This window comes from Martes martes (genome assembly GCF_963455335.1).
Source record: "Martes martes genome assembly, chromosome: 4".
In the NCBI taxonomy this organism is placed as follows: Eukaryota; Metazoa; Chordata; class Mammalia; order Carnivora; family Mustelidae; genus Martes; species Martes martes.
The window spans coordinates 141893263-141907042 of record NC_137891.1 but is presented as its reverse complement, the minus strand read 5'-3'; the positions used below and the strand labels follow the sequence as shown (position 1 = coordinate 141907042).

General features: G+C 37.7%; 1 protein-coding gene across 1 annotated transcript in view; it reads right to left on the bottom strand.

Annotated features, from left to right (window-relative positions):
• Nucleotides 1-13780, bottom strand: part of TM2D1 (TM2 domain containing 1) — a 43070-nt gene that overhangs the window by 15489 nt on the left and 13801 nt on the right. Inside the window, exons 4-5 of the mRNA XM_080801095.1 lie at nucleotides 9949-10040; nucleotides 688-761 (exon numbers count right to left, since the gene is read on the bottom strand). Of these exons, the coding sequence (XP_080657221.1) occupies nucleotides 688-761; nucleotides 9949-10040 (166 nt within the window). The remainder of the gene's footprint in view (nucleotides 1-687; nucleotides 762-9948; nucleotides 10041-13780) is intronic.

Genomic DNA, 13780 nt, shown 5'->3' with positions numbered 1-13780 from the left:
CTATTAGAGATTCATAATACAAATTATAAAGATTCTCAGAAGTTATCCAGTAAAGAAATCTCAGTTGAATTCACATTTACAAATCGTATTTGAGCACGGAATCCTTTTTTTTTTAAATGAAAAGACAGTAGTCTTTTAGAACTACTAACTAGTAGAACACAGGTTGGGAAATGTTACTTGGAAACACAGCTATGATCCCCTAGATGCAGAATCTAAAGAAAAACTGGAAAAGTTTTCCTAACTGCTTTCTAAAATATTTATTTTTTCATTTTTTTTACTTTCATTTTTTTTTAATCAAAAAAAGAATTTTTTTCACTGAGGCCAAAACACTGGGAAGACAGTGGACTAGTGTCTCAAACACTGTCTTCAAAGTGTTGAAAACCCGTCTAGGTTTTTATCAGGAAAATGTGGGCCAAAGTTTGGTGGGTACGTGCAGCAGGGGCAGCAAAGGTCAGGTTGATCACTGTCTTGGGGGTCAATCACGTGGGGTCTTGCTGGCTTGGGGCAGTCCTTATTGCTTGAGGGGGTAGTTTCAGTTCCCATGGGGGATACTCCATCCGCAGGGTCTTTTGTGTGATTAAAAGATAAAATATGCTTTCTATTGTATTTAAAATATATCAGGGAAAGATCAGAGAACTCATATTTGAATGGAAAAGTAGTTTATCTTCTAGACCGAAACTAACTTACCTGCATTGAAATAAGAATGAAATCAATTAGGCTCCCGATTCCACAAAACCCTACTGTGCAAAACTTTAACAAACCTGGAAAAAAAAGATAAAGTCACTTAAAATTTGGAAGTCTTATAAATATCAACTTTTCCATTTCCTAGTAAACCATTAGGTATACCATACCATAAACTCTTTATATCAAGAATATAAAATTAACACTTTAAAAACTCATATCTTCACTTGAAAATGAGAAAGGTTTAAAAAAACCCTCTATAGGGGTGCCTGGGTGGCTCAGTGGGTTAAAGCCTCTGCCTTCGGCTCAGGTCATGATCTCGGGGTCCTGGGATCGAGCCCTGCATCGGGCTCTCTGATCAGCAGGGAGCCTGCTTCCTCCCTCTCTGCCTGCCTCTCTGCCTACTTGTGATCTCTCTCTGTCAAATAAATAAAATCTTTAAAAAAAAAAAAAACCCTCTATATAGAAAGCCACAAAAATTAATTCACTTAACAAATAAGTATTATGAACTGAAATAAAAGTTCAATATAATCTCACAAAATTTCTTACAAGTCCCAAAGAAATAAATCTTTAAATTGCATTACTCCAAAGCCGTAGAATATTTTTTAGTCCTTATTTATTTATTTAGGCTTAACATATTATGTGACTGAAATTTTAATACACATTTACATTAGAAAGTTCAAACAAATAAAGATGGTCAAGTCACAGAAAAAATAACCAAGATAAAACTTTGATCTTAAACTGCAAAATTTTATTAGCAACCCAATTATCTTTATCCTATACTTAATTATCTTAAATTTATCCTATATTTTTTAGGAAAAAAGCATCTCATGTTCATTAATTCTATAATCAAAATCAACAATTCTATGCACTGTATACACCTCTGCCTTCCATCACAACCTTGGAACTAGGGTACTGAACAGATCACTACAGAACATAGAATCTAGGACATACACAACGATATAACACAAAACCATGATGATGGAATAAAGAGACAGGTTGGGGGTGGGGGTGGGATGAGTAATCTCTCTTCTATATTTAAACTTAATTGCTTTCCAGACATATAAAAATGGTTGGAAACAAGACTCTTCGTGAAAGGGTAGTTCTAAGTATCAACTACAAACAGATGCCAGCTAAAATCACAAGAGTGGATGAGATCACCTCCTGCACACAATTTGGAAGTATACAAATAAGACTGAAATATATAAGTACATCAGACTTTTTATTATTAGACATATCACAGAATAATGTTGTAAGTACAAAGATAACACATGATTGAAATTACTTTAAAACTATAATACAGAAATTATATAAAATTCTGCTTTCACTTTTCTTCAAAACACTTGTTACATTACCTAATATTTTATATTTGTTCTATCTGTCTCATGGAAGTCCCACTAGAGGAGGATCTTTCATCTGGTTTATTTACTCCTGTGTCCTTAGTACCTACAACACCACGTGCCACAAAGTAGATGCTTGATATTTGTAAAATGAATGGATAAGTTGTCTCAGCTTTTGTTTCCTAAAGACCTCTAACTTTCTAGCCATTATCTTATATAACAACTCCTTTAATTATTTTTTTCAATAGTTGCATTTTATTATAGTAGCCCAGGGAACTTGATGAACTCAACTGGTATATTCTATCCTTCACTCAATCATTCAATTTCTGAAATGGATCCCTCTTCAAACAGCAATTTAATGTAAATTAGGAAATGTCACAAAGATTGCCTTTCTTCAATTTTCTTATAACAATATTAATTTTAAGAATGGTTCTGCAGCACATGGGTGGCTCAGTCGGTTAAGCTCAGGTCATGATCTCAGCCCCATCCAGCTAAGTGCTGAGCACTAAGCCTGCTCAAGATTCTCTCTCTCCCTCTGCTCCTTTCTCAATGCCCCTTCCCTATTAAAAAAAAAAAAAAAGTTTTTCAAAAAAAGTTTTTTTTAATTACCTGCTACCCTATTAAGAAAACATAACCATGTCAGAGCCTTTGCTCTTGTCATGAAACTTTCCAACAATATTCTGTAGATCTTCTCATTTCTCGGGCTACTTCTTCAGAGAAGTCTAACCTGCCTATCTAAGGCAGCACGCCGCTTCCCCCAAAGCTCCTTGCCCTATCATATCACCCCTATTTTATTGCCTTTTTGGTGCTGATTAAAAATCTGCAACAGCCTCATTTGCTGCTTTGTTCATTCATTCTCTGCCATGTAAATTCCTCAAGACAGGGTCCTTATCTTACTCAAGTCAATTCCGTGAACAGTACCTGACAGACAGTAAGAGTTTGATAAATATTTCTTATATGACTATCAAAAAACTAGCAACAGGGGCGCCTGGGTGGCTCAGTGGGTTAAAGCCTCTGCCTTCGGCTCAGGTCGTGATCCCAGGGTCCTGGGATGGAGCCCCGCATCGGGCTCTCTGATCAGCAGGGAGCCTGCTTCCCTTCCTCTCTCTACCTGCCTCTCTGCCTACTTGTGATCTCTATCTGTCAAATGAATAAATAAAATCTTAAAAAAAAAAAAAACTAGCAACAATTTAAATGTTTAACAGAGAGGAATTATCTCTGAAAAATCAAGGTATACCTAATAAGAGAGACTACTATGCAGCTGTTTAAAACAATGACATAGAAGTATATAGAAGTCTATAGAAGTCTATAGAAGTATAGAAGTATATTGGCAAAGTAACGTGATAACACTCAAAAAGAAAACGATAATGAGTCATTAAAATCTGGATATTCTGCTGCTGAACCCCTTCTTTTTTTAAAAAAAAATTTATTTATTTATTTGACAGAGAGACAGATCACAACTAGGCAGAGAGGCAGGCAGAGAGACAGAGGGGGAAGCAGGCTCCCCACTGAGCAGAGAGCCCAGGACCCTGAGACCAGGACCCTGAGACCATGACCCGAGCAGAAGGCAGAGGCTTAACCCACTGAGCCACCCAGGTGCCCCTGCTGAACCCCTTCTTAAGGTGCTTCAGAAAAATGAACTGGAAAGGTTCCTGTTCAGATAAAATATTAGATAAGGGCATGACATGTGTGTTTGGAACTTTGGTGAGTGGCACCTACTCCTGAAGTCACACATTTAAAGAAACTATAGAACAGATCCAAGATGATATTTTAGCAATCTGCAAACTGAACTACAGTGACAGATAGCAGATGAGTATTTGCTTGGGAAAGAGCAGGATAGAAGGGCCAAGAGGGAAGGATTACAAAGGGCAGGAGGAAGCTTTGGGGAGTGACAGATGTGGTCATTATCTTAATTATGGGGACTGTTTACAAATTCCTTCTGGCTGGGTTATTCCCAAACTACTGCACTATGTTCTCCTATTCTCCTCGGCCATCTCTACATTTGCATGTGCTACGCTATTCTCTGCCTTGACTCCTCCTCTGCCCACCTCCACCCCCCTGTTCCCAATCATTTAGCTAACCCCTAAGAGTCATTTAAAACTTCTAAAAAGTCTTCTCTAATGTCCCCAGGATGAATTTAATAATATTCCTAGATGCTCCCCAGCCCTGCCCTTAACTTTCAGCACTGCACATATATCATGGCATGACTTACTAAGCATTTTTATTTATTTGTCTTCCCCTTCTCTTCTGTGAGCAACTGGAAGTCAGTGCTGTGTCATTCCCATAACTAGTCATTCTGACTACTGAAGAAACAAACTATATCAAGAGTAAATTATCTTATCTGCAAAAAATGATCAACTTGAACAACACAAAGTAGCATACATTCTAAACAGCATTTATTAAAACCAATACAAACCATTATTCTTACAGATTTCATTATTTTGAGCATAATACCAGTTTTTTTTAAAAAAGTGAGGTTATTTGTGAACTACCAAAAGTAGACTGACTTTTTTTTTCAAATCAAAAAGTGTCTCTTTGTACAGACATGATTTACTAACTCCTTACTGTGAAAAGGAGTATCGGTTTTCGATTTTAAAAACTGTTTTAAAATTCCAAATAAAAGTGTTTCTAATAAAGAAGGATTCATTTTTATCCTGAACCATTACTATTATAGATATATTCTTTCAAAAAGATTATGCTGCCAGATGACGTTAATAAAGTTCATGTTTTGAGTGTACTTTATACTTTAGTAACCTAAACTTTACATTTTAAAAACATGAATTCAATCAAAGGATTTACTTGGATATAAAACAAAAAGAGCAGAGATTAATTTGGGGTATTTAAAAAAACTCTGGTATTTTTTCTTTTATTACAGGTTGAGTCTTGCAAATACTGCTGTCTGCATGACAGTATTAGAGAATGTAGATTATAGCATATTGAAGTTGCTATTTGCCAAACCACAGGTGTTCTATAATGATTTGGTAATTGGCTATCACTATTCTTTTTGTGTCTGTACCTATAAAAGAGAGTTTTCAAATCTTAGAACAGTTTAACCTATAATTCCCTTTATTTGTCCCATGATCTGTGGATATTATATACCAGTCTAAACTGGTAAATTCAAACTAAAAAAAAAAAAAAAGAAGAAGAAGAAGAAGAATATAACCGAAGATTTTTAAGATTTGGGCTTAAAAACACTTTGTTATTCTCATAATAAGAAAGTATTTACATTTTAAAAGGAATACCACCATGAAAAGAGTATCTCTCTCCTGATCCAAAAGAGCTATTAGCTTTGGGAATCCATAATCTTTTAATGCTATAGATGGACAAAGCAAAATATGCTAGCTATTGCATATAAAAAAAAAATCGCAGATGTTAACACAGTTAAGAATACAAAGAGAGAATACTATTAGAAAAATAAGGTTTCATTGTAAAAAAGTTTCCAGTTAATGTAGCACTTGCATACTGAGGAATAAATCAATTAAAGGAAATAAAGTTATATATAAAGTTACAGTCATGGGCTAAAAAGGAATTTGAAATAACTGAAAAGAAAATTCTGGGGGAGCCTGGGTGGTTCAGTCGGTTAAGCATCCAACTCTTGATTCCAGCTCAGGTCTTCATCTCAGGGTCATGAGTTCAAGCCCCTAATTCAAAATGTTAAAATGCTTTAAAAATTTTTTAAAAAAAACTTTCTTAAAGGAATTTTTAGATCTTATCAAGTTTTATTCATTCTCACCCCCAACACATTTCCCTTATTTAATCCTGAAGTAAAATTTATATAATGAAATATCACATTCAACACTAAACTACTTAGAAAAAGCAAGTTTCATATTGCATGATTGGTAGTATTTATTCTGTTCTTACAAAATTCCAATGATCATAAATAGTTTTAAGGAGGTATCTTTTTTTAAAGATTTTATTTACTTATTTGACAGAGACACAGCAAGAGAGGGAACACAAGCAGGAGGAGTGGGAAAGGGAGAAGCAGGCTTCCATTGAGGAGGGAGCCTGATGTGGGGCTCAATCCCAGGACCCTAGGACCATGACCTGAGCCAAAGGCAGACGCTATCCAGGCGCCTCTTAAGGAAGTATTTTAACAAGCTACCACTGTTTTTCATAACCATGAAGATTAAATAAGATTATAAGAAAAATAGGGGTGTCTGGGTGGCTCTGCCAGTCAAGCATCTACCTTCAGCTGGGGTCATAATCCCAGGGTCCTGGGATCAAGCTCCACAATGGGCCCCCTGCTCAGCAGGGAGTCTGCTTCTCCCTCTGCCTCCCCAGTCTGCTCATGCTCTCTCTTGCTTCCTCTCAAATAAATAAAATATTTTCTAAAAAATATAGAATGTTAGGGTCCATCTGTAACTATTTTCATGCCAGTCAACATTATAGTAAGGTTAGTACTACAATGATAGTAATCATTTTAATCAAAAAATACCAAAATCTTTAACCTTGAATTCTTAGTAAAAATTAAAATTTCATTTAAAAACATTTAATATTTTAAAATTTTAAAAAGTTGTAACTTTTAAAAAAATTGTAACTTTATATATTATATAACTTTATATATTAGATTAGATTAGTTAATAAGGTATATCAAAATCCTTAACATTACTACTTAAATGCAAGTAAGATATAATCAAAATATTTGAATGTTTAAAAGAAATGAGGATTTTTAGTTAACGATAATGACTTTGACATGCCTACTTAGCTCCTCTCACTCCAAGACCCCACTAAAAGATGGTAAGGAATTTTTAAGGACCACAAACCCAGAAGAACAAAGAGAATAAAAGATAAGACAGTAGCAACAAAAATTCAGAAGCCGGAAAGCAGACAAATGAGAAGTGACAGACTTAATGATCTTGAGAAAGTTTTATCTTAGGCCAGCAGTCAAAATATGTGTTAAACTAATGAACACCCAAAGGTTGTTGTGATAATACAGTAAGTTATTGGGATGCCTGGGTGACTCGTCATTAAGCGTCTGCCTTCAGCTCAGGTCATGATTCCAGGGTCCTGGGATCAAGTCCCGCTTTGGGCTCCCCGCTCAGCAGAAAGCCTGCTTCTCCCTCTCCCACTCCCCCTGCTTGTGCTCTCTCTCTCTCTCTCTGACAAACAAATAAAATCTTTTTAAAAAATGCAGTAAGTTATTTAAATCTTTTAAAAAAATACAGTAAATTATTTAATGATTAAAAAAACAAACAAAAATCCTTTACGCTGTACCATAATGTTGAATGTTAAAAACTGCACTTGCAAGTTTATGGAATCTCACTCAGCCTCCCATGGAAAGGTTCTCTTTGACTGAGGCTCATGATAGACTGGAATAGCAGTGGCCAGAGAAAAACAGCTCCTGGCAGGAAACTAACATTCACTAACCAGATCCACTACACAGAGCTTTATACAGATCTTTATTACTGAGAGTTTTATTTTGCAGGAAGAAAAATTCACAATATACATGCTGACATATTATGATGTGCTGCAATAAGACAAACACATTAACTTACACATACGACGTGACAGCTCATCTGACACACATCCCAGGAAGCCAAAAAGTCATTCATTAAGCCAAATACATAAAATAGATTTATTATTTAAAATCATCACAGAATAAACTGTTCTAAAGAACGGTGTTTCCCCTTCCCTCCTAACCTCTTAAAAACTTTCTAAACGTTAGAAATCTTTCATACACACACACACACACACACACACACCTGTCTTCATAAAGAGAACACAGAAGAAAATATGAGAATAAAGGCAAAAGGCTTCAGGTGTATTCTCACCATCACCATATTATTTTACTTTCTCATTATGAATCTGATTTCTCTGTCTAACCAGCCAGCCAGCCATCATCTAAAAAGAGAGTTAGACTGAAGGACTGCCATTTCACCAACTCTGAGGCCTTCTGTGCAGATCACACGGCTTTCTGCCATAGGGAAAGGTACAGCTACTCTAACATATGGCAGGAAAATGAGTTGGACCGTCACTCAAGTCAGGACTATGGCATTAATCTCCTTCCTCCTTTCTCTGTCACCAGTACTTCTCTGTTCTAGGCCATTTCGCTCAATTCCTCCAGTAGAATCTTCCTGAAAAATTAGTCTGACTATGACTCTTCTCTGCTTAAAAACTTTAATGGCTTCTGATTTTTAAATGGTAAAGTCCAAACTCCATAAAAAGACACTCAAAGCCCTTTATAATCTGACCACAGACTATCTCTGCAGTCACTTTTCATCTCTTGCCATTATTCTTCCTATGCCAAAAGCTAAACTATCTACCATTCTCTCAGCAGGCACACATACTATCACACCCAGTGCCTTTGCACATACTGTTCTGTGTAATGCCCTCAATCTCTGTAATCTGCTCATCCTTCAATACCTAGTCCAAATGTCATCTCATCAAAGAAGTCCTCTTTCACACCCCAAGGCTGACTAAATCAGTCCCTCTTCTCAGCTCTCATAGCACTTTGTCATGGTTCTATAAGAGCTGTATCATATGGACCCACCAACATATTTATTTCCTTTTTAACCAATACGACATATGATCTTCATCATTATTCCCAGAGCACTTACTTACTTAACAGGTAGTAAATGTGGAATAAATGTCTATTAACTGAACAAATTTGTGAGTTCCAGGTAAGGCTGTCAGAAACGTACTTCCTACTAATACCACAATAAAGATTCTTCTTTGGTCTCTGGTGGGTAGCAACATGGAAAGTATTAAGATTAGCCTTGCTAACTGGAAAAACAGCATCAGAAACTTTAAATTTTGCTCAGTAAAGGGCTAATGTAGGAGCAGAGTACTGTAGTAAATAAAGCATGATCTCTTGAGCCAGAAAATTTGGGTTCAAATTCAGGTCACTAGCAGAGTGTCCTTGGGTAAATCTCTTAATCTCATGACAATTTCCCTATCCATAAAACAAAGATGATAACAACAAATATGTCACAGAATAAAACAAGGCCTCTAGAGTGAGTAAATCCCTTAACCTCTCTGATGACAATTTCCCTACCTGGTAAAAAAGATTTAAAGAGGATGATAAAGTCAGAGAGCTGTAAGGCTTAACTAAGGGCAGGCATATAAAAGTATTGTTTAAACAAAAGCTATCATCAAATCCAAATCAAATGTAAAAATCATCAAATGTAAAAATTCACAAGCATTAGTAACTATAGTAAACGGAAGATTACACTAGAAGGAATGTGTGTGACAGGTCGGCGGGGGTGAGGGGGGTAGGGGGGTGGGGGGGAGCTAAGGTTAAAAAAAGTCAGGCTCCACACCAGCTCATGCGGGTCACCATAGTTCCAACCCAAGCTTCTCCTGAAAGAAAGCTTCTCTTCCCAAGGGAATATGGCAGAGGTTCAGATAGAAGGGCAAATATTTTTAGAAAGAAGAGATGTACATTTATTCATAAAATATTTATTAAATGTCCACCATGTTGCCCAGTACTAACAATGACAACTCAAGCCTACTATCCTAAGGAAGTGCCTATACTATTTTGTATGTATTTTCATAAATATGAAAATACAGGAAAAGTCAATATTTATTACCCAAGCTGAACTGAAGAACTAACAGCTCTATATTCACAGAAGTTTAACTATTCACCTCCAGTTAATGTTGAACTTGTAACTATTAATAGTTACAAAGATTTAATCTATAAGAATCGGTATATTTAAGGGTGCCTGGGTGGTTCAGTTGGTTGGACATCCCACTCTTGATTTTGGCTTAGGTCACGATGTCAGGGTCCTGGTGAGCCCCATGTCAGGCTCTGTGGTCGGCACGGAGTCTGCTTGTCCCTCTCACTCTGGTCCTCCCCCTGCTTGTGCTCTCTCCCTCTCTCCTTAACAAATAAATAAAATCTTTAAAAAAATAATAAAATGGAAAGAACAGGTATAATTACCTGAAATACAAGTTTCACAAAGATTTTTTCTTGATGAAACATACTCACCCAAGGCAGGGTATCCAAGGTAAAATCGATCTGCTCCCAACCATCCAAGGAAAAGAGACAGTGCAACTGCCACCTTGTATGAATAGCCATTTCTGTACAAAATTAGAACCTGAGTGTTACATACATGTATTTCCAACATGCAAACATGTTAGGAAACAAAACTATTAATTATCACTTATTTATTCATTTGTTCACTGATCCATTCATTGATTTTCATGCTAGGCACTATTCTAGGTTTTGGGGATATATATATGAACAGAAGAAATAAGGATCCCTGTCCCTAAAGAGCCTTCAATCAATAGGCAACAAGCAATAAAAATAAACATTTTAAAAGTAAATCATATATTATGTTAAAAAGTCATAAAAGGGGGTGCCTGGGTGGCTCAGTCAGTTAAGCAGCTGCCTTTGGCTCAGGTCATGATCTCAGGGTCCTGGGATCAGGTCCCTAGGACTGAGTCCTGCCCTGGCTCCATACTTAGCAGGGCATTTGCTTCTCCCTCTCCCTTTGCCCCTCGGCCCCCCTCCACCCCACTTGTGCTCTCTCTCTTTCTCAAATAAATAAAATCTCAAACATACACACACACACAAAAGAAAAGTCATAAACACTATTAAAAAAAGAAGTGGAGCAGATCATTTAGGGAATTCAGAATGTCAGGGGTACAGATGAGGGGGATATAAGATATAAATAAGGTAATAAGAGTAGGTATCATTGAGAAGGTGATAGATAAGCAAAGACTTGAGGGAGGTGAGTTAGTTAGCATACCACATCTCTAAGAGAGGAGCATCCTAGGCCAAAGTACCTGCCGTGGGGAGCAAAGCATACCTGACATGTCTGAGGTCTATAAAGGAGGCCAGTATAGCAGGAGTGGAATTAGAGAATAGAAGAATAGTAAGAGCTGAGGTCAGAGAGAGGACAAGTGGCAAAGGGGGCAAATCATGTATGGCCCTGAACATCGCTGTAACAACTGGTTTGTACTCTGAAGAATATGGGAAACTACTGCAGGATTTTAAAGATTTTATTTATTTATTTGTCAGAGAGAGAGAGAGAGTGAGCACAGGCAGACAGAGTGGCAGAGGGAGAAGCAGGCTCCCTGCAGAGCAAGGAGCCCGATGTGGGACTCGATCCCAGGACGCTGGGATCATGACCTGAGCCGAAGGCAGCCGCTTAACCAACTGAGCCACCCAGGCGTCCCCTACTGCAGGATTTTAAACAGACGTGTGATATGATCTGATTCAGATTTTAAAGTAACTAGCTGCTGTGCTGAAAACAGACTGTAGGGGAGTACTTGAGAGCTACTGTCGCAATAACATTGTATAACAAACCACCCTAAATCTCAGTGGCTTAAAACAATAAGCAATCATCCTCACACTGCAATTAGCTGTGGTTCAGCTTATCTAGGGTGGGTTCAGTCAGGAAATGCTGCTTCAGGCTAAAGTTTGGGTCAGTTTGGATCCAGGCTACGTATTTCCTTAAAATCAGTTCCTCTTACGTTTTCCTAGGGCCCAGGATACAGGTGTAGCTTTTACCCAGGACAAGTTCTTTTCAGAACTTATCACCAAGATTCAAGAGGAAAGATAAACCTCACAAGCACATTTAAAGCCCCTGCTTGTTTCATACCTGCTAGCATTACATAAGCCAAATCCAATCACATGGTCAAGCCCCAAACCAACAGAGTAGAAAGTACACACCACCCAGTTAACAGTGATTGAGAGGGATGAATTTGTTGAAAAAATGTGAGCAACCACAAGGACAAAGGAGTCAAGGCTCTTGGCGTAATCCAGATGAAAATTAATAGCGGCTTGACCTGGAGTCTTAGCAAAAAAATACCACTGAGAAGTGATCAGATTCCGGATATGTTCTGAAGTATAACAACTGGATTTCCTGATGTATCCAATTTAGGGAATGAAAAAAGAAAGGAATGAGAATAAAGCTAAGATTTTTGTCCCATGTCACTAGAGGGATGAAGCTAGCTAGCATTAACCGAGTTGGGGAAGGCTGAAGGTAGACTAGACCTTGAAAGGATGTTCAGGATTTCATTGTTGGACATGTGAGTTTGAGATATTTATCAGATATCCAAGTGGAGTTGTTCAAAAGACAATTGGATTTATAAGTCTAGAGTTAGGGAGAGAAGTCTGGGCTGGAGATATATATTAGGGAGTTACAAGCATATAGGAAGTATTTTAAACAAGGACATTTCTATGTGAGTATAGGCCAAAAAAAGAGAGAGAGAGAGAGAGATAAATTCACTGAATCTTGAGATACTCCAATATTAAGAGATCAAGAAGAGAATAAACTAGAAAGGAGACTGAGCAAGAGTTAACAGTGAGGAAGAAGTATAACTAGAAGAGTGTGGTATACTGGAAGTCAAGAGAAGACAGTACAGTTTATTAAGGAGAACAGAGTGATCAGTTGTGCCAAATGTGACTGACAGATCACATAAGTAATGGCTGAGAATTTTCCACTAAATTTAATCAAAAAGAGTTCAGTAGTGACCTCAGCGAGGGCAATTTCGGTGAAGTGGTATAGGAAAATGACCAAACAAAGCAGGCTTAAGAAAGCCTGGAATGAAAAAAAAAAACCTGAAGAACAGGAGTATTAGACAACTCTCTGAAGTTTTACTGCAAAAGGAAGTAAAGAAACAGAGAGGTAGCTGAGTTACCACTTTAAAATCAAATCTGATTATGTCGGTCTTACAATCCTGTTTTTTTGCATTTCACTCACAATTAGGACATTTGGGGGGCTTGGGGGGAGACGGCAGATGGACCAGAGATCCTGTTTATGCGTCTAATACTGAAAGGATGTCATTTTATGCTGAGGGCAGTGGTGTCCCATCTACCCTGGAATGGGGTACCAGACTAGAAACAGAGAAATAAATTAGTAGACTTTGTAGAAACTCAAGCTATAACCTACTGGGCAGTAGTAGTAGGAGAGAAATGTAAACAAAATTGGGAAATACTAAGAAGGCAGAAGTAACCACATTAAATGTGGGGGATGAGGGAAAAGAAGAAGTCAAGAAGGCTCCAAAGTTTCAGCTTAAGAAATTGACTAGGACAGGGGTGCCTGGGTGGCTCAGTGGGTTAAATCCCCTGCCTTCAGCTCAGGTCATGATCCCAGGGTCCTGGGATCAAGCCCTGCATCAGGCTCTCTGCTCAGCAGGGAGCCTGCTTCCTCCTCTCTCTCTCTGCCTGCCTCTCTACCTACTTGTGATCTCTGTCTGTCAAATAAATAAATAAAATCTTAAAAAAAAAAAAAAAAAGAAAGAAAGAAACAGACAAGGACAGGTGCCATTCATTAAGACAAAGGAGGAGATGGTTTGAAGGAGATGATAGATTGACTTTGGGACCTTAATATACATTAAGATGGTGAGAAAAGCTAAAGGGGTGAATGAATGAAAAAGGGAATAGGACAAGAATATAATCTTGGGGATATCAAGATTTAAGGAAAAAACAAAAGAGGAATCAAAGAAAATAGAAGAGTGTTTTATACTTTTTTTTAAAAAAGATTTTATTTATTTATTTGACAGAGAGAGAGAGATCACAAGTAGGCAGAGAGGCAGGCAGAGAGAGTGAGAGAGGGAAGCAGGCTCCCTGCTGAGCAGAGAGCCCGATGTGGGACTCGATCCCAGGACCCTGAGATCATGACCCAAGCCGAAGGCAGCGGCTTAAACCACTGAGCCACCCAGGCGCCCCGAAGAGTGTTTTATACTTGAAGTCAAGGAAAGACTTTTAAGAGAAGGAAATGCCAAATGCTGTAGAAGAAAAATTAAGATGTGTACTATAACGATCCATTTGACAGAGAACAAAGATTGCTGGTAAATTTCAGCATAGCCAA